The sequence below is a fragment of the Thamnophis elegans genome, chromosome 13 (genome assembly GCF_009769535.1).
Source record: "Thamnophis elegans isolate rThaEle1 chromosome 13, rThaEle1.pri, whole genome shotgun sequence".
In the NCBI taxonomy this organism is placed as follows: domain Eukaryota; kingdom Metazoa; phylum Chordata; class Lepidosauria; order Squamata; family Colubridae; genus Thamnophis; species Thamnophis elegans.
In genome coordinates, this window is record NC_045553.1 from 27,491,180 (window position 1) to 27,513,412 (window position 22,233).

At 42.3% G+C, this 22,233-nt stretch overlaps 1 protein-coding gene across 1 annotated transcript; it reads left to right on the top strand.

Annotated features, from left to right (window-relative positions):
* The first annotated feature begins 702 nt into the window (after positions 1-702).
* Positions 703-20,950, top strand: CHMP7 (charged multivesicular body protein 7). Its single transcript, XM_032229923.1, is given in 12 exon segments — positions 703-762; positions 764-845; positions 848-874; positions 6,669-6,854; positions 8,676-8,809; positions 9,479-9,527; positions 9,936-9,968; positions 9,970-10,056; positions 10,999-11,097; positions 11,905-11,965; positions 17,216-17,395; positions 20,401-20,950. Coding segments are annotated over 12 exon segments (1,032 nt in total). The 5' UTR covers positions 703-733; the 3' UTR covers positions 20,466-20,950.
* Positions 20,951-22,233: the final 1,283 nt, after the last annotated feature.

The window sequence follows — 22,233 nt, forward strand, 5'->3', positions numbered from 1 at the left end:
TATAAATGAAAAGAATTGATTGTAAATTTGATAATGGCAGCTAGATTAGGTGATGGCTAAATGTTGGGGATGAAACTGGGATATTCAAAGAAATGAGTGGTATAATGAAACTTGGAGTATGGCAACAAATGATAAATAACAACAGAAATTAAATTTAAAAAGGGATAATTAAAGCAAACAATTATAATGAAATTGGGTAGATTTCATAAAACAGTGTTGGTGGAAGTCAAGGGAATAAACCTACTCAAGAATATATGTTGTTTTGGAGGGGATAAGGGCACAATTGGAATATATTGTATATCTTTAGTTGTTATAGAAGAAGAAATATAAGAAAAAAAAGGTCTCAAATGTGTGTGTGTATGTGTGCACTGTAATATTTGATTTTTTCCTTTTTTAAATTTAGACGTATGTACTATGCATTATTTGTATTTAAAATAAAAGAAATATTAAAAAAAGAAATATGGATTCCTGCAGTCAGTTATGTTTTGTTTTTCTTACTATAACCTTATTTACTCTTAGGAGCCTGTGGGCAGATAATCTCCTTTTCTCTAACAGCAGTGGCCTTATTATTTTAAGCCATAGTATAGCTTTTCAAACTGCCATATGATAGTAGACCATCCTGGCTTATGTTTTTGCAGATTGTGTGAATTGTATTTATTTTGGCTTTCTCTGAAACACATTACTTTTCATTCATTTCTTTAGACGGGGCAAACTGCAAAGAGAATCTGACTTTATGTCTAGTGTGGACAGTAGCGGATCTCCTGGGCGTGGGAGTCTTCATTTTGAAACCCCTGAAGTGGACATTGTCTAGCGTATTAGGTGACAGCAAAATGCCGGAGGAAGAGGAGTCCTGATTTACGTGGAGATTCTTAAGGTAACGTCGATGATTCATATTTGTGGATCAGATATTGTGAGTGAATTGGGAAGGCAGATCTTTTTTTCTTACTGCTTTTGGTAAGATTTATTTCCTGTTCAAAATAGATCTCCCTTCCCCTTTTCCATTGCTGCACTCTGTTCCAGGAAGCCCTTCCTGGAGGGACTTGCCTGCCATCTAACACTAGGCTGTTTTGGGAGCCAACATGTAATTTATATAAGAGTTTCCCAATTATTATTATTTTTTAAATAGTCCTATTGATAATGTTTTGTTGGTCTTTATTGTGATTGTCACACTGTATTTTGGTATTACTGTGTTTCTGCAACTATGGGTTTTCTCCATGCTGACTTTTTAGCTGCTTATATATTGTTTGATATTTTTACACTATTTGAACTAAGTTGCAACCAGTTCAGAGAAGACGGTCTTAAGTGTAGGGGTGGCTCAGTGGCTAAGACGCTGAGCTTGTCGATCAGAAAGGTTGGCAGTTCAAATTCCTAGCGCTGCGTAACTGAGTGAGCTCCGTTACTTGTCCCAGCTTCTACCAATCTAGAAGTTGAAAGCATATTAAAAATGCAAATAGAAAAATAGGAACAAACTTTGGTGGGAAGATAATAGCATTCCATGCATCTTCGGTGTTTAGTTATGCCAGCCACATGACCATGGAGATGTCACTGCCCCCTAGAGTCAGGAATGACTAGCACATATATGCAAGGGGAACCTTTAGCTTTAAGGGTACAATTCATGGTACACATGGCCAACCTACGCAGGCAAGCTATACTACAAACACAGCCTCTTTTTATGGATTTGTTTTTTTTTTATATATAGAGTGGTCTTAAGAATGAATATATTTATTTGGGATTTCCAGTGGCATGTTATTTTATATCTTATGTAAACAGAGGGAAACAACTCATTTCCTGTTGTCAATGAGATTCTCTCAAGGACTTTCTTTACTCAATAAATTATATACTTGTAGATTGGCAGAAAGTTGAGGGGGGACTGTCAGAATTCTCTCTAATTGAATAGGTTAACATGCCAGAACATCTCTCTCCAGTTTTGCAAAACAAAACCTATGGGTTTTTTTTTATATTGCATTGAGAATGTATTTCTTTGCTTTCCACTCTAAGCAGCTAGGTGTGCCCTCTAAAGACACTGGGCATTCTGTGTCTATTGAGATGAAGATTCCTCATTCCAGTCCTCATTCCACTCTTTTTATCCCTTCTGTCCAAACATGTTGTGAAATGTGGGATTCCTTCTTAGTTTTGGCATGAGGGCTGAAGCTGGCAAGGTTGGAAGCCGGGAGCCCGAGACCAGGCAGGGCAATTATCAAAACATTCTGCCACAGCCTTCCCGCCCTTAAGGTTGAGAAATGAATAACAAGTATTATTTTACTTTGTAAGGGCAGGAGAAAAAGATAAGATTTAATAGGTGAATTAATAATTAGTCAAGTTTAATTCTTAGATCCTGAATAGTTTATCTTCTTTGCAGTTAAAGCTTCTTCAGTATCTGCAGTAGCACCAACTTCTATCTTGAGCTTTGTCCTTGACTCCTCAGAACTATGAGTTTAAATTCCTAGAGAGATTCATTTCCATGCCTTTACTTAAACCCCAACTTTTTAAATATTTCTTCCCGTCAGTACCTTTTATCTTGCTAATTCTATATTGACTAGGTAAGGATTGGAATTTATAGAGTGAGTTTGATATTTATATAAGAAACATCAAATTGTTCCTCGCCATTATTTCCAGGAAGACTTTGAAAGAATCTTTCTTGCTTGTTGTGTTGGTGTTTTTGTGACTTTTGAAGGCACAATATTTCTTGGGAGCCTAATACGTAACATGTGCTCATTGCATAAGCCCAAGCCTACCTAATAAAGTTGTGCAGAGTAGTTGTGTTTCAGGTCCCCACAGTTAAATGATGCCATCTACTGGAATTGCACCTATGTATGGTTTGCCAATTGCACAATGAAAGATAGGACAGCACTCCAGAGGATTAACATCGTTGTTCAGAGGATCATTGATTGCCCTCTCCCCTCTTTGGAAGAGCTTTAGAGCTCCTGCTGCCTTAAGAAAATTCAAAACATTTTTAAAGATCCATCTCATCCTGGGCACCCTTTTTTAAACTATTACTCTGGAGACATGCCTTCTCTGCCAGGGAAGAATCTCCCCCCAGAGATTCATAAGGCTACCACCTTGATGATATATCAAAAGGCACTGAAAACAATTGTCTATTCTCAGGTTTTGGGGTAGGGTACTGGTATGTCCCTGTGAGGTTTATTTTGTTCTATATATGTGTATCTAAAAACATACCGTCTGCCCTCTTCCTCTTTCTCCTCCTTTTTTCCTGCTTCAGATGCTAAGGGAGATACACAATTCTGGCTCTAGCTGTTCTGAAAGCTTCAATCCTTGCTAACTGATGTTGCTGCAGTGTGTCTTTTATTGTTCTGGCTTTTTATAATGTAAATTACCCAAGGTTGTTTGGAGGCAGATATTTTTTAAAGTCTCTATAAATGAATCAGATCCTGGGCTTTATTTATAGTCTATGGTGGATTCCTGTTGCTATTTCAATCTCTGTCTGGTTAGGCTCACATCAGATGGTAAGAAATAATGGTTGCTTGGAGCATGTGTTAATTGCTGCAATTTATAAACCACGCCTTATGGCTTAGCATTATATCTGAACCCAGTTGGCACGATTTATGAGAGTATGTAGTCTGCATTAATTGTGTTTGTGCAATAATTCTATAAATAGGAACCAATAGCAATAGCAGTAATAGCAATAGCAGTAGACTTATATACCGCTTCATAGGCCTTTCAGGCCTCTCTAAGCGGTTTACAGAGAGTCAGCATATTGCCCCCAACAATCTGGGTCCTCATTTTACCCACCTCGGAAGGATGGAAGGCTGAGTCAACCCTGAGCCGGTGAGATTTGAACCGCTGACCTGCTGATCTAGCAGTAGCCTGCAGTGCTGCATTTAACCACTGCACCACCTTGGCTCCAATACAAAGAGAGCATCTTTAAAAAACATACTGATGTACTTTTCTATACTATTCCTCTAATTTAATGAGGTGCTACAGTACTGCTGCCTCACTTGAAGTGAACCTAGTCTATATACAACAAATGACCACTGTGGGAAAAGAGTTAATCCCTGACCTTAGGGTTCAGAATTATTTTACTGTCAAATGAATAAGCAAAAAAAAGCCCTCTGTAAACATTTCTGACTATATACATTTCGGAAATAATTTTAAAACTATGAATAACCTATTTACTTTAGGTTTACTACTTTAGCACATAAGGTCCCATAGCCTAAAACAGAATAACAAAATAACAGAGTTGGAAAGGAACCTTGGATGTCTTCTAGTCCACCCCCCTGTTCAAGCAGGAAGTCCTATACCATTTCGAGAAATCATTGTCTAATCTGTTCTTAAAAACCTCCAGTGTTAAAAGCACCCATAATTTCTGCAGGCAAACCGTTCCCACTGATTAATTGTTCTAACTGTCAGGAAATTTCACCTTAGAAGTTATGACTTAATTTATGATGATTTATACTCCACAGCCAGGCCTAATATACATTCGGGAGTGCTGATTAGGTAAACGGAGAGACCTTACACCCAGGGCTTCATCTGTCTTATTTCTTGATGGTTTGGTGTTTTTATTTTATTTAGGACATGGAGGGTCTGATCTTGATCATGCTGTCTCACAACCCATTGTGGTGGCTGCCTTTTTGACAGAGGTGCCTTTTTTCATAGCCTTGGGGAAATATACTGAGATCAAAGTAGAAAGCTGATTTTTTTAAAAAAATGTGCCAAGCAACATAAGAAGAAAAGCTGAGCTGAGCAAAAGAAATGTTTGCAGCAGTCATGGTAATTTATTAGGAAATTGTTTGGATTCCCATCCTTTTTATATATACTTTATTGCATCTCCAGAGCATTGGTGGGTTGCAGGCGGTACGCCTCGGGACGGGCATAGCGGTGCCTGTCTGGAGCACCGGGTACCGTTCGAATACGATGCTCCAGAAGGCCCGCCCACCCATCGTCCTTACTGGTCTTTAAACTCTTCGACGCTTCCGCGCATGTGCACAGCACGTACAACACATGTGCGATGCTCCACTGAGCAGCTGGAGCGCCATGGAGGCATTGCTGGAGGGTAGGATGCATGCACGTGCTATACACTAGTGCACGCGCGCTGCACGCATTCATCTGGAGGACGCTGGGCCCCGTTGCAACCATACTGTATGGATCCGGAACCCACCACCACTCAAGAACAATGTGAGACAAAAATATATTAATTTTTGAGAAACCAATGAAACCATGCAAATGCAGCTCCTTGCAAAGTTTTGACTCACTCTCCTCCCACTTGCGGTCTGAGTCAATGCTTTCTTGCACAAATATACTGGAGAAACTTCACAAAAATATATCTTGCTAATAAGATTTCTGTAGAACTATAATATCAGTTAAACGTTTAAACGGCACATTTTGAAAAAGGCAGTTTTAGTGCCTGTAAACAATGCTTATCTAGAAGGCACAGATGCATAGAACTCACATATTAATTTAAGATTGTTTGGGTTGAGAATTAGCAGAATTTTTCAGAAAGTGGAGGAAGAGCTATAGTTCAGCTTACTTCTATAGAGGTGACATATCAATCGGAATAAAACTGGAGGGGATCTTAAAGATTTTCTAGTCCGATCTCTTCTTAAAACCTCCAGCCACCATTTCTGATGGCAAGCTGTTCCACTAGTTAATTGTCCTCACTGTTAGGAAGTTTCTCCTTAATTCCAGGTTGCTTCTCTCCTTGGTTAGTTTCCATTCATTGTTTCTTGTCTTGCCTTCTGGTGCTTTGGAAAATAAGTTGACCCGCTCTTCTTTGTGACATCCCCACAAATATTGGAATATTGCTATCATGCCACCCATAGTTATCTAGGTGTCATGTTATCTGACAGTGACCTAACATGAGAACAATTAATCAGCAGAATGATTTTGCCTCCAGATGTTTTGGGTGCTCAAAACTGGACGTTTTAAAAAAGAGATTGGACAACCATTTGCCTATAATGGGGTGGGAGTGGGGGGTTGGATTAGAAGACTTTCCAGGTCCCTGCCAGCTCTGTTATTCTGTTCAGTTTGATGCATAGATATTGACAACAGGATCTTTAGGAAAGATGATATTGTCCAAAATGCCACATTAAGCAGATCTATATAAAGGAGGGAAACTGGAAAGTGTTTAACTTTCAAACACTTACATTTTTGACAGACATATATTTGTTTCAGAATAACTAGTTTTCTTACTCATCTTATGATCCTCCAGTAAGATTTGTCTCCAAGAAATTACTTGCACGAAATAAAAAGTGTAAGACCAGCACTTAAAAAAAACCCAAGTAGTTCTTTTCTTCATCCTAATAATCTTTAAAAGAATAAAGATAAATACACAAGCATTGATTGTTCTTATAGTCCTTTAACTGATCAACTGAATGACAATAATTTAAGAATAGGGCCAAGTATTTCATGGTAGATTCCTCTGCTATGATCTAATCTAATATAGTACAATAAAACAAACATGAATAAAAGCTTTATAGGTATGAATGACAGAATATTGTTGTAAAAATATTTCCTTTTGAGGTTGACTTCTGGTGACTATTTAGACTGTCCCTTCTTTGCAAGGCCTTTTCAGAAGTGATCTGCATTGTATTATGCCTTCTATTGTAAGTGATAGTTGTGAGATGCTATCACCGGTAATGATGTCTTGTCTATTTTTTTTCTTTTTAGCCATAGTTGGATATTAAGTATTTGTTTGCCTTTGCATTTTTTAGGAGAAGGCTGAAGAAGTCTATAATCTCTACCAGAATTCCACACTTTCATCCCATCCTATTGTTGGTTTGTCTGAGCTGCGTTCCCTATGCACCAGCATCTGTCCAGATGAGCGAACATTTTGTCTGGTGCTGCTCCAATTGCAGAAGGAGAAGAGGGTCACTGTCCTGGAACAGAATGGTAATAAGGTATGGCACCCAATTGTCTGCTTCAGGAAGGGATCCTATCTCTTTAAGAAACCATAGACAATAAAATCATAGGGCTGGAAGGGACCTGGTGATCTTTTAGTTCAACTCCCTGCTCAAGGCAGGAGATCTGTATACCATCCCAGTAAAATGATTACCCAGTTTTAGTTTTGAAAACTTCCAGTGATGGAGCACCCACAATAATCAAGCTATTCCATTGATTAATTGTTCTCACTATCAGAAAAAATTCTCCTTATTTCTAAATTGTAACTCCTCTTTAAAAAGCTTCCAACTGTTACTTCTTGCCCTTCCCTCTGGTGCCATAGAGAATAAGGGTAGAGCAGCGAAGGATAACCTTTTACATCACCGCGTGCCAACCTGTATGCTGGAAATGGCACACAAAACCATCTCGCTTGGAATGCATGGCCTATCAGGTCTTCATGCGGGAGCTCCAAAACCCGGAAGAGCAGCGTTCCATCATGCATGCAACCACTGGCACCCAAACCTCCGGTTTCCGGCATGTACGAGCTCCCGATGAACAGTTGGCTGTCTTATATGCGCTCACTGGAAACCTGGTAGTTCAGTGCCAGTGCATGATCTCATGACGGACCGCTGCTTTTCTGGGTTCGGTGCTCTGGCATGCATGAAATCCAGCTGGCCAACACGCATGCGGGTACAGGAAAGCAGAAGAGAGCCAGCGAGGCCGCGCATCCCACATGGGATGGCTCTGCATGCCGCTTCCAGCACGCGTTTCATAGGTTCGCCAATATGGAAGTAGAGGTTTCCCATGTCTAGTCATGTATGATTCTAGGAAGTGATGCTCATCTCCATTCTTAGCTGAGGGAGCCAGTATTGTCTGAAGACACTTCCATGGTCATGTGGCGAGCATGGCTAAGCTGTGGTGCATGGAATGCTATTGCCTTCCCACCAAAGTGGTACCTATTTATCTAGTTTGTATTTGCACGTGGTTGAACAGGTAGGTTGGCAGGAGCTGAGGCAAAATAATGGGAGCTCACCTCATCACACGGCGCTCGGATCTCGAACCTCAGGCTGTCAGCTTTCCAAATGAAAAGTTCAGTGTCTTTAACCATTGAGCCGTTGTTGCCCCTTTAGGAACAATAATAAATCTTATTCATCTTATTAAAAGGCCATTTTTGTTTAGTTTACTTTACTTTATTGTCATTGCACATCGTACAATGAAATTAAATGCCATCTTCAGTGTACAATATAACTATAAAAATAAACACATATCCTTCACATTCTATATAATTAAAATTGAAAACCTGATATTGCATTAATATTGCACTACACAGTAGAATTCAATATAGGTACTGCTCTGGGATAGAAGCTGTTTTTCAGCCTAGTTCTCCTTGTTTTTATTGTCTCTACCGTCTGCCATATGGTAATAGTTCAAAAAAAGGATGCCCAGGATGAGATGGCTCTTTAAGAATGTTTTGAACTTTCTTAAGGCAGCGGGAGCTATAAAGCTCTTCCAAAGAGGGGAGAGGGCAACCCATGATCCTCTGGGCAATGATGTTGACCCTCTGGAGTTGACCCTCTGGAGTGCTGTCCTATCTGCCGCTGGGCAATTGACAAAGCAGACACAGGTGCAGAAAGTTAAAATACTCTCTATGATGCAACGGTAGAAGGTCAGCAGCAGTTTTTCATTCAGTTGTTTCCTGAGAAGTCTCAGGTAGTATAATCTCTGCTGGGCCCTTTTGACCAGGGCTGCGATGTGAGTGCCCCAGAGGAAGTCCTCTTTTAGGATAACAGAAGATATTTGATGGTATCATGAGCCTTAATATCAAATATATTGTCTTTCAGATAATGAAATTCGCCCGAGGACTTCATGCAAAAGTCTCCCCAATGAATGATGTAGACATTGGGGTTTATCAGTTGATGCAGAGTGAACAGTTGTTGTCACAGAAAGTGGAATCTCTGACACAGGAAGCAGAGAGGTAATATGCGGTGTGTGTCATTCATCTTTGCACAAACCTCAGATTATGTCACAGGTGAGAGGCTATTCAGGAAAAAACAATCTGATTCTGAAAGAGGGTCAAATTGTGGCAGTTCTCAAGGTTTATGAAAGCAGTTTAATTGATAATTGAATAATAAGGTAAAGGTAAAGGTTCCCCTCGCACATATGTGCAAGTCGTTCCCGACTCTAGGGGGCGGTGCTTATCTTCCGTTTCAAAGCCGAAGAGCCAGTGCTGTCTGAAGACTTCTCCGTGGTCGTGTGGCTGGCATGACTAAATGCCAAACCCGCACAGAACGCTGTTACCTTCCCCCAAAGGTGGTCCCTATTTGTCTACTTGCTTTTACATACTTTTGAACTGCTAGGTTGGCAGAAGGTGGGACAAGTAACGGGAGATCACTCCGTTACGTGGCACTAGGAATTTGAACTGCCAAACTGACAACCTTTCTGATTGACAAGCTCAGCCACTGAGCCACCCTTATTGAATAATAATTGAATAACACACGATGCCAAAAGAAGTCTCTGTGTGTGGGGAGCCTATTTGTAATTGCCTTCTAGTTATAGTGAGCTGGGTCGAAGGTACAGAGGGAATAATGGGATTGTAGCTATTTCTAGTCTGAAAAATGGTACAAGCTCATCTCTTGCTTTTCAGATATAAAGAGGGCGCTCGGAGTGCCTGCAAAGCTGGGAAGAAGCAGCAGGTAGGTACTGATGGAAGTCAGGTACATGGTGCCCCAATCAGTATGTTCTATCTCCGAACTGCCCATTGCAGATTTCCAAAATTCTGGTCATGAATTTTTAGAGTCTGTTAATACAGTGGGTGAGTTCCGGTCAGTTTTTGTCAGACCCACCTGGTAGATCCTACAGGAAACAGGGTTAAATAAACTAGTTCTACTTGATTGCAAAGCTACATTAACAGAACCTTGCAAGTGCAAAGTCCACGTTCCTCTCACTGTCACCTTTACAGCCCAATAGCTTAGCCTCCTGCCCATTATGCAGGTGTAGGCTATGCTGTCTCTTATCTGACCAACCCAGCACCACTTTGCCCAGTTTCGTCTTCCTGGTTTTTTTCCTATCTTTTGAATAAAGTCTGCTTTTTCTGCTCTTAGGCCATGAGATCTTTGAAGTCCAGAAAAAGAGTAGGAAAGGCGCATTGCAGAGCTTCATGCCAAGTTGGACGTGGTGCAAGGCATCCTAGATCGGATATATGCCTCTCAGACAGATCAAATGGTATTTCTTAATTGCCTGACATTTATTTGGGGGAGTTTTACGCTTTAGTATTTTTTTCTTTCAGGAGCACTCTTTACTAATCCACCGAGGACCTCACTTCATTGTCTTACGAACAAGGAATAACTCTTCTTCTTTGCTGCTCTCCTTTTACAATATATGTATTGGATTTCGCATCTCAGCAGCTAATTCATAACATATTTGCTTGTTTTATACTATTTAATAGTCATACTATTTAATCTTCGCTCAACACACTTTGGAACTGTTGTAAAGGGAATCTAAAATCAGCAGTCATCTGGTATGTGTGTGTGTGTATGTGTATGCATATATTTTATATTTATATTTATTTACTTATTAAGCGTTATGTCAAGCACCTGGTATGCCCAATAGGGAGGGAGCATACTGCTTCCCTTTTGCCTTTCAGCTCCACCCTAGGAGCCTTCAAGGCAGAAAACCATTTTTGTGTTGCATTTGTATATGTATATTTGTATGTATGTATGTATGTATGTATGTATGTATGTATGTATGTATGTATACACACACACACACACACACACCTGTGAATTTGTGTATGTTCCAGCATAACTCTAGAATGCCTCAAGCAATTTCAACCAAACTTGGTACACAGATGACTTACTCTCTGGAAACAAACACTGTGGGGGTAAGACACCCCTTGGGGTATGTGTTCTGTTAAGATGCAGCTGTTGTGCCTTAAAATGGCTTTTACTGTACTGCCGTAAAATGGCTTCTATTGTACAGTGCAGTGGAGATGCTATGGTAACGGCTTCACAGTCCTGCACAAGGGGGCTCCCTCTGGTAAGGGGGAAATCCAACATTAGAAATTGTTTGGTCCAGACATTTCCTTCTATAAATAAATACCTGGGCAACACCAGGTTATCGGCTAGTACTATAAAAAAATAAGTGTGATTTCTCTCTTTTCCCAAGGTATTTAATGCTTATCAGGCTGGACTAGGAGCTCTGAAGTTGTCCATGAAAGATGTAACTGTGGAAAAGGCAGAGAGTCTCGTGGATCAGATTCAAGAGGTATGTTTAGAAGTGGGTACAGGTAGTCCTCGATTTACAACAGTTCATTTAGGGTCCGTTATAATGGCACCGAAAAAGTGACTTACGACCTTTTTTCAGAATTACAACCTTTGCAGCATCCCCACGATTTTGTGAGCAAAATTCAAACGTTTGGTAAATGGTTCATACTTATGACCGTTGCTGTGTCCCAAGGTCATGCGATCCCCTTTTGCAACCCTCTGACAAGCAAAGTCAATGGGGAAGCCAGATTCACTTAACAGCCGGGTTACTAACTTATCAATTACAGTGATTCACTTAACGGTGGCAAGAAAGATCATAAAATGGGAGGCAAAACTCACTTAACAAGTGTCTCACTTAACAACAGAAATTTTGGGCTTAAAATGTGGTCATAAGCCAAGGACTACCTCTGCTGCTCACGCAAAGGTGACATATATGGGTAAAATAAAAACATATAGAAACAGAAAACTGACAGCAGAAAAAAATCTAGCAATCCATCTGCCCTTTGAGGTTCTTTATTTTTACATTTATTTAATTAGTTTTTGTCAGATGATGGACGTGTTTATCCCAAGTATGTTTAAACTCAGTATTGATGATTCACCCACCAACTCTGCTGTGTTGGTTCCCAGCTTCCATTGCTCTTTCTGTGAAATAATACTTTTTAGCATGACAGTATTTTCCCTCTGTCCGTTTGAGGTTATGCCCCTGTGTTCTTGATGTTTGCTTAATATTGAAAATGTTGTCGTCTAGAACCTTATTCACACTTGTAATATCACATATCTGTAATTAAAATTTGTACTTCTCCCACAGCTCTGCGATACCCAGGATGAAGTAGCTCAGACCTTAGCCGGGGTGGCAATCAACGGCTCGGGTAAGTCAAAACTTGCTTCCTGCTGATTCATCTTCTGTGTAACAGCCACACATGGGAAATGCGGTTTCCTAAAGTTACAATTGCTTCTCTGTATGGTGCTTTTCAAACTTGGCAACTTTAGGGTCTTAAAGTTGCAAATTTGAAAAACATTGTTCTACAGCATTTAAAACATATTTGTTAAAGAACGAAATTAATTCTGCCAGTAACAGATTTTTTTTTATAGCTTCCACTGTAGGTTATAGGCATATGTCCTGTTTCCAATTGTAATGCTTAAGAACTCTTGAACTCTTGACTAAAAGTGTCTGGTCAGTTACACATTTTCCTCTTAATCTACTGTGTTTCCCTGAAAATAAGACGGGGTCTTATTTTCTATTGACCCCTGAAATAAGGGCGCTTGGCCTTATTTTTGGGGAGGTCTTATTTTTCAGGTGCAGGAGGCAGCAAGCCCACCGGCCCCACCATCTCTGTCCCACCCCCTGCTTGCCTGCGGCCGCAATGACCCAAATTCTCCTTGCGCCCTGGCCTTCGCCTGCCCTGTTTGCAGACCTTGCTGCTGGCTATCTGCCTAACAGCTGACTGCTCTTCGCCCTCCTGGTAGACGGTTTCGCTCTCGGGCCTCTCAGGAGACACATCGTGCAAACAAAACAAAGAGCTGCGAGTCCGGGCATCCTTTCCGTTTGTTCTCCATTCCTCTCTCGCCGCTTCTCCCTCCCTGGGGACTGTGCGGGAAATTTTGCCAGAGCCCAGAATTTTATGGCAGAAAAGAGAGGTGTGTGTGTGGATTTCAAAGGCTCCGGAGAAAAAGAGCAAAGCTCTTATGTTTGCCTTCTGAAGCGGGTGCTGAGGCCAACCTTGCAGGAAATGGTCTGTTCCTCCATGCAAAACTCATAGTGCAAGGAAGGAAGGGAGAGAGTGCGAAAGAGCAAAGCTCTGTGGGTGTGTGAAACAGAGAGAGCACACCACCGCCAGTCCTGGTATATGGTAACTCTCCGAGGTTGGATCCTATTCTCTCTCTCTGTCTCTCTGTCTTTCTCTCTCTCATTCTCTCTCTCTCTCTCATTCTCTCTCTCATTCTCTCTCTCTCATTCTGTCTCTCTCTCATTCTGTCTCTCTCTCATTCTCTCTCTCATTCTGTCTCTCTCTCATTCTCTCTCTCTCTTTCATTCTCATTGTCATTCTCTCTCATTCTCTCTCTCATTCTTTCTCATTCTCTCTCTCTCATTCTCTCTTTCATTCTCTCTCTCATTCTCTCTTCATCCTGTCTTATTCTTTCTCTCTCATTCTCTCTCTCTCTCTCATTCTCTCTCTTTCTCTCTTTCTCTCTCTCATTCTCTCTCTCATCCTCTCTCTTTCTCTCATTCTCTCTCTCTATCATTCTCTGTCTCATTCTCTGTCTCATTCTCTCTCATTCTCTCTCATCCTCTCTTTCTCTCATTCTCTCTCTCTACCATTCTCTGTCTCATTCTCTCTCTCTTTCTCATTCTCTCTCTCATGCTCTCTCATTCTCTCTCACATTCTCTCTCTCTCATTCTCTCTCTCTCTCTCTCTCTTACACATTCACACACACACACACACACAAACACACACGTCCCTCACATACACCCACCCCCTCCAAGGCTGCCACATCCTTTCACTAAGTTACTTTCCAGTTCTGTTCTCCACTCCACATGCAGGGCAAGAAAAGTACCATATTTTTCGGAGTATAAGACGCACTCTTTTCCCTCAAAAAAGAGGCTGAAAATCTGGGAGCGTCTTATACTGAATACAGTATTTTTGCCTACCGAAGCCCTGTCCTCTTCACCAAAATGGCCGTGCATAGCCTTTAGGAGGCTTTCAGATAGCTCCTGGGGGTTGGGGTGGGCAGAAATGAGCAAAAAATGGGCCGTTTTGTGCTCAATTTTGTCCCCCTGCTCCCAGGAGTACTCTATAAGCTTCCTATAGGCTCTGCATGGCCATTTTGGTGAAGGGGGTGGGGTTTCAGGAGGCAAAAAATATTTTTTGACAAAAAAAGGTTTTTTTGGGGGGAGGTTTCAGAGTGCAAAAACTTTTTTTTAAATTTGCCTCTTCAAAACCTTGGTGAGTCTTATACTCTGAAAAATACGGCAGTCTGTGTGACTGGTAAAAAAAAAATACCAGAAAATACCTTCCAACTTCTCCCCCCCAAAATAAATAAAAATCTCACCAAGTTGTAAGTAGTCCCACAAACTACTATTCTTGCCCTGCACGTGGCACTGGAGAATGGAGCACAAGAGCAGGTTAGTGGAGGGATGTGGCTGCTTTGGGAGGGGGGGGGGTTAGGGATCTCTCTCTCACACACACACACACACACACCGTCCTTTCCTTGGGAGCTCTGCAGAGATGCACGGATTGCAAAGCTGAAAGGTTCGGATAGAGTATTTGGGGGATGTGTGTCTGCGCTGAGATCCCAAGGAAAGAACGGTTGCCAGGAAAAGAGGGGGGGGATTTTCTCTCTTATCCTGTTCTGAGTCTGTGCTGAGCTTCAGAACAGAGTGAGAGGAAGGGAAATTCCCCCTCCCAATTTTCAAGCCGTTTGCAAAAATGCCCCATTCCGAACCTTCAATCCTGCAATCCTGGAATAGGCTAAAAGCTCGGAATGGGGCGTTTTTGCAAACGGCTGGAAAAATGGGGAGGGGGGATTTTGTCTCTTATCCTGTTCTCAGTCTGTGCTGACCTTCAAAATAGGGTAAGAGGCAAGAATATCCCCCTACACATTTTTCAAGCCATTTGCAAAAACGCCCCCATTTCGAGCCCTCAATGTGAACATGCAGGTGATAAGTGACCTTCTGTAAGGAGACACCGCTGCCAAAGTGCAGGAAATCTCCCTTCCCCCCCACCCCACCTGCAGAGGAGTTTCACCAGAATGAAGAGGTGGCTGACGGCAACGTTTGTGTCTCCTTCATCCTGGTGAAACTCCTCTTTGAAAGGACGATCTTCAGGTTGGGGGGGAGGGAGATTTCCTGCACTTCAGCAGCGGCGTCTCCTCACAGGGCTTCTTCCGATGCCCCACGTGTATTGATTTCCATGCCTTCCTTTCCTGTTCCGTGGACAGAATTGCCTGCTGTGATTGTCACCGTTAGGTAAGGAGGGTGTGAGGCATGTGGGTTGTGTTGTTTGACCTCCGGCTTCTTTTGCAGCCACAATTGGCTACAAAAACAATCAGCGCTTGCTGGAGGCAGAGGCCTGAGTGGCACCCGCAAATCAGCTGTTTCGTGAATGGAGCAGCTCAGCTGATCTGATTAGGGATCCGATTGAGTTGATCAGGGAAGGGAAGGGCTGCCTCCTGTTCTGGCCATACCCACCCCTTCACTAGGGCTTATTTTCGGGGGAGGGCTTATATTTTGCCCGCCCTGAAATTCTGGCATGGCTTTAGGACGTCATATTTTCAGGGAAACACAGTAATAATTATGTCCTTTTCTCTCAGGGTTACATTTCACTCTCCTGCTCTCTGGAGATTCCTTTTCAATATTTGTAAAAGTCCACATGTGGTGTGGATTAAATTAAAATTATGGATGACGTTCTTAACCTTATTCTCAGAATATTCATTAAGTGACAGCTCATTATTGGATAAGCAATTTCTTTTGTCAAATGGATCATTTGAGAATGTATAGGCCCCTTTTACCTCTGCAGGCCTGCTGTGTTAATGTCTATCTCATTCCCCAGGTGAGTTGAATTTGTGATTGTGAAGTATTTATCTAGAATATTTATTCTTTAAGACAGTCTGCAACCTTTGGCGTGATTTCAAAAACCTTCTGTAAACAATCAGTTCAGACTTCTCATCAGAATAAACTTCCCTTTTCCTGACAAAGTCTGTTGGTAGAGCAAGTAGGAACAAACCAATCCATGGCTGGTAGAGTCTGTCTTACTGCTTCCACACAGAACCCAGCAGTTTACCCATAAAGGAATACCATCTTTATTAGGGAAAAAATTGTTTGGCTTAAATAATATTACCATATTTTTGGACTATAAGACGCACTGCACTATGAGACACACCAAGATTTTGAAGAGGTAACTTTTAAAAAAAAATGTTTTTGCACTCTGCAGGCCTCCCAAACCCTCTGCATGCCCTGTTTTTGCAAAAAACAGGGCATGGATAGGCTTTGGGAGGCTTGTAGAGTGCTCCTGGGGTCTGGGAGGGGGCAAAAACGAGCAAAATACGGCCCGCTTTTTGCTCTTTTTTGTTCTCCCCAGCCCCCAGGAGCACTTTGCAGGCCTCCCCAACCCTCTGCATGTCCATTTTTGTGTTTGGGTTTCGGGAGGCCAAAAATGCTGTATTCAGTGTATAAGACGCACCCAGATTTTCACCCTCTTTTTTGAGGGGGAATAGGTGCAGCTTATACTCCGAAAAATAAAGCAAAGTATATTTGCTTTAATGATTGTGATTCCTCTACTTTCTGTGTTTGTTCAAGACCTAATGGGTGTTCATAATTGCTTTGCACATGCGTTAATTGTAAGAATCATGGTTGAAAAATGCTTCTATTAAATATGAATTACATGCTTTAAGATTTTTGCTTTGGATGAGCAAAAAGATTGTGTGGTCAGATATGGGTTGATTATCTTTGCATGAGGAAGCCATGTAAGACAATTTTTCCCCCCAAACTATGTGAAAGCTTAAAAATAACCACAACCAAGATTTGCATTAACAACAGTGGTACAACTGCAAAATGCTGAGAACAGTTGTTTCAAACTCTTGCTCTCATGTAGAACATAAGATTATGTGTTATGCATTTTTGTACCCCAAAGCTCAGCTTCCATACCAAGTTTATCATTTATATTTTTTTCAGTCCTATGTACAAATGGGACATGGTGGCTCAGTGGCTAAGATACTGAGCTTGTTGATCAGAAAGGTCGGCAGTTCGAATCCCTAGTGCCGTGTAGCAGAATGAGCTCCCGTTACTTGTCCCAGCTTCTGCCAACCTAGCAGTTCAAAAGCATGTTAAAAAATGCAAGTAGAGAAATAGGAACCACCTTTGGTGGGAAGGTAACAGTGCTCCGTGCACCTTCAGCATTTAGTCATGCTGGCCACATGACCACGGAGATGTCTTCTGACAACGCTGGCTCTTCGGCTTTGAATCGGTGATGAGCACCGCCCCCTAGAGGCAAGAATGACTAACACATATGTGCGAGGCGAACCTTTACCTTTACCTATACTTGGCAGTAAGCTCCATTACATTGGACTGTGAATCAATGCCTATGAAGACCGAGATCAATTAATTTGTTTTCTTACCTTAGAAGCTGATACAGAGGAACTTGAAAGAGAATTGGACAATCTTCTGTTGGACTCCCCAAAAAGACAGCCGTACCTGCCTTCTGTTCCACCAAAGCCACTGTCTCCAGCTTCCCTAGGACTTCCCAGCTTCACAGATGCTGAGCTTGAAGCTGAGCTGGAGAAGCTCACTTATTCAGATGGTGGTAAGCTTGATCTTGTACAGCTTTCCTGTGTCTAATGGAGGCCAGAATTTCCATCCCTAAGCGAGACGGTTGTTACGTGATTTATGCCCAATTTTACGAGCCTTTTTTATTGTTAAGCATGTGATGATACTAAGCTGGCAGGAATAGCCAACACCCTAGATGATAGGTTCAAGATCCAGATGGATCTTGACAGACTTGAACACTGGGCCCTATCTAACAAAATGAAATTCAATGAACAGAAAAGTAAAGTAGTAGGCAAGGAAAACCAAAAGTACACATATAGACTGAGTGAAACCAGGCTTAATAGCAGTAACTGTGAGAGGGATCTTGGGAGTCTTAGTTGTCAACCTGCCAACAGTGTGTGGTGGCAGCCAAAAAAAAAATGCAATCCTAACTTGCATTAACAGATACAATCAAGATCAAAGGAGGCACTAATACCACTCTATAAAGCCCTAGTAAGGCCACACTTGGAATACTGCATCCAATTTTGGTCACCACACTATAAAAAAAAATATTGAGACTCTGGAAAGAGTGCAGAGAAGAGCAACCAGGATGATTAGGGGACTGGAGGCTAAAACATATGATGAACAGTTGCAGGAACTGGGCATGGCTAGTCTAGGGAAGAGAAGGATATGCGTGTGCTGCCCAGCTGAGTTCAACCTTTTTTAAAGCCTTTTTTCACCCTCCCCAGGCTCCAGAGGCTTTATAGGAGCCTGGGGATGGTGAAAACAGCCTTCCCCGCTCCCACAGAGGCCCTCCGGAGGCTTCAGGAGCTTCCCTGAAGTCTCCGGAGCACAGTCTCCTACAGGCAAACCAAAAGTTCAGGAACAGACTTCCGGTTTGCCCGTGGGGGTCGTTTTTTGCCCTCCGGAGTCTTCAGGGGCCTTCCAGAGGCTTCCCTGAAGGCTCCGGAGGACGAAAAACAACCTAACAGACAAACTGGAAGTTACTTCAGGAAGTTCCTGAAGCCTCCAGGGGGGCGGGGGAGGCTGTTTTCGTCCTCCTCAGGCTCCTATAAAGCCTCTGGAGCCTGGGGAGGGCGAAAAAAGGATGTAAAAAATGGGGGGGGTTTACGCCTGTCATGCGCGCATGCACACTGGGGGGGTCACGCATTGCATTATGGGTGTGGCTCTCCCTGCTTATAGCACGTGAGCCAAAAAAGGTTCTCCATCGCTGGGATAGATCGTGTGCTGGGACAAAAATCTCCTTTTTAAAAGATTTTCTACTACTCTTGATGATTAAACGCACTTGAATCTAAACTGGTTTGATATCCTCTATGTTTAGTTGATCTTACCAATTTTTCTACTTTCTTTGCCACAAGCCATCGCTCTGCCTCTCTAAGCATAAGTCGTCTGGTTACTGCAGAAGGCTTCTTATATGTTAACCCTTCACAGAGATGTGAAAACAAGTAATAGCACACAACAGGATCTTGCTGTTCCTTGGATGGTGGCGCAAGGAGGTTTTATCCGTAGACTTTTATGGAAAGTGTACATATAGAAGACGCCTCTGGATAGCTCTTCCATTTGCCCTCCAAAGATTCCTTTAACAAATGCAGTCATCTAGCAAACGACTGATATTTATTTTTGAAGTTACAACTGCCAAAACACCTTAGGGAGATATTTACACAAGCGAGATTCGAACAGCTTGACCCAATGGTTGGATATGGGAGGTTCCATTCTATACCCTACAACCATGATGGCGAACCTGTGACACGCGTGCCCGAAATGGCACAAGGAGCCATGTCCCCCATTTCTCTTCTGGGTTTCTGCTGCGCATGAGCATGCAACAGTCAGCTGGCCTTTGTGCGTTCAGCAGTGCTGGAAACTGGAAAAACTGGTCTTTCATTTTCCAGCGTGTGCATGCATGGCAGTAACTGGAAGACTTGCTGGCCGGCGTGCACGCTGGAAGTGCATTTCCTGGTGCACGCATGCCTCCTTCCTTGTCATGGCCCAGGCGAGCGTGCATGTCTCTGCGAAGTGTTCCCTTTTCAGCACTTGGTGCCCTGCGTTCAGACACACGCTTCCTTTTTGGCACTTGGTGTTGAAAAGGTTTGTCATCACTGCCCTACAATGAGTATCTCTACATTTGCAGAGTGGCAGAGGTAGAATATCTGGTTCACATCCTACTGGATTGTTGCTTGTGTAAGGGGGTGAGAGGCAGGGACCTTGGTCTTTATACCAAACGAAGGACCCATATGGGATCCCCTTATCAAAATACTTTATGTGTGGCCAGAGCCTAAAAATAACATTTAACACAGCACAACAAAATGGTCCAATTGAGATCTGCATACGTGGACTGATTGGGGTAGATTGTAAGGCTGACGCTGAAATATAATTTTATGTCATTTTGTTCTATTTTTACATATGTATATATTAAATTATATTGTATCTTGTCCTATAGCTATTGCATTTTACTCTACTCTTATTTAAATTGTCCGTATAGGATTTTATTGGTGATATGTGTTTGAACCTTGTGCTTTGATATGGCCTATAGACTAATCAATAAAGCTTATTATTATTATTATTTTTACAGAGCAATATAGATATATGTGTACATCATACATCATGCATTACAGAACGGCAGTAAAAAATAATATGTAATCCAATTTTTAATACCCTGCTTCCCTGAAAATAAGACCTCCCCCGGATAATAAGCTCAATCGGGCTTTTGAGCGCATGTGCTAAAATAAGCCCTCCCCCAAAATAAGCCCTTCCTCAAAATATTGCAACACTGCAGCAGCCATGAGGTGACCATGCTCACCGCCTCCTGCACTCAAAAATAATAATGCCTCCCGAAAATAAGGCCAAGTGCTTATTTCGGGGGTCAAAAGAAAATCAGTCCCTGTCTTATTTGGGGGGAAACACGGTAGATGCTGGAGGCTCTAGTAACAAAGAAATACATCACATGATATATATTTATTTCTCTGTACTGTTTGAAAGTTGCTTGACCACATTTCTTTTTCTTTCTCTTTTGGGTGTGTACGTGTGCATTGGCTTCAATTGCAGAATTGGCACAAAAGACTGACCGGAAGGCCTCTGACCGCCAAAGAGTTCTGGAGCTGCATCTTTAATGACTCAACACCCTCCTTTGTGCCATGAAGTTGTCTTTAACTTTGCTGATCATAATTCCGAAAATAACTTGTTGGAACATGAGTCTTATTAGCTTCTTGCTAGACTGCACTTTTCTATCAGGCAGGGAATTCTGCCACGACAATCCAATCCTCTCCACAGAAAATTGCTGTGTTGTCATCCCCCCCCTCCCCCAGTGCCAAATTACAGTGTCTCTGGTTGATTTGCTCACCTCTATTGCCACTCAAAGTTGCTCGTTGCCTGGCAAGTTGATATCTTGCTGAGCCTAACGCCGTCGTTCCACACATCCTGAGGGTTTCTTTGCCACTTCACGGAACTCCACATTGCGACAACTTGAAAAAGGCAATAAAGTCACACTCTGTCTGGCATCCCTGCTGTTTTGTGCAATTGTGCAAAACCGTTTAGTGGATGCACCAGGTAAGATGCTGGCTTTGATAGCAGTGTGTTTCACTAGGCAGCAAGTAAACACACACACACACACACACACACACACATATATTGATGATTTTTCTATATTTCTTCTTTGTATTTGCACAGTTGGGGATAACTTAGGTTGAGATCTGACAGTTTTAGAGTTTGTTTTGTTACCACAGGTATAAAGCATCTGCCGACACAAAATTCAGCTTATGGATGCCCCTTTCCTCCAAGACCAGGGGTTGGCAATCTTAAACACTCAAAGAGCCACAAAGGTCCTAACCAGAAGCCTGGTTTCCCCACCATAGAGTCTCCTCCTAGCACCGCGTCCTATTTCCTCTGCTGACTGGAAGGCCGGTTTCCCCACCATAGAGTCTCCTAGCGAGGCATCCTTTTTCCTCTATCTGTCCTAACCGAAAGCCCTATCAATTGTGGAGCCAACCAGAAAACCCACTTCTTGCCATAAAATCTCCTGGCGCACCGTGCTTCCCCTCCCACCCCAAACCAAAAGCTCCTCTCAAAATTGTTGCGCCAACCGGCAACGGAGCCACAGCAGAGGGATGAAAGAGCCACATGCGGCTCCAGAGCCGCAGGTTGCCAACCCTTGTTCAAGACTGACTTTGCCTTAAAAGAGCTTTAAGGGGGCTGTTATTTTTGTTGTTCCTTCTTGAAGAGGATGTTTAAAGCATGTTCAGTTTATCTGCAAAGAGAGCCATTCACATTGCCGCCTCGTTAGGAAGAACTCTTGACTAGGAGATTTAAGCGACTAGGAGATTTAAGCTATTCTCTTGAATCAGAAATGCACAGAGGGTTGGTTAACTTAACCTCTAACGTCCAAGAGGGTCTTCAGTCACTTGTGTTGGAATAAGGCTTAAACAATGGCAGAGGTTTGGATCACTGTCTCAGCGCCATTAACAATAATGGTGGAGGATGTTACCATTTCCCAACCTTTGAAGACACTCATTTAACATGATGGAAGAGCTGCTGAATCACACACATCACACTTAGACCTGCCAGAGGTGACTTGCAATGGTTCCCTCTCCTTTTTCAGAAGACTTCTTGAGAAAGCCCCTGTGTACATTCGGGCAGCGGTTTGTGTGTTTTATTGTTTAATGACAACGTAGAAACAGGCCAGAGAAATCGACCGAAGAAAAGCTGGTGATTGACTTGTGCATCGGCACCTGCTGGAATAATTTTTTTGGGGGGAGGGGAATGGGGTGGGGGGAAGAGATAAATAAATTTCCACTGTTCATAAACTCTTGAGAATAATGATTATTATTATTTTTGCTTTTGTTCTCTGAAGCGAGCTTTGATTTAGACCAGTGTTTTTCAACC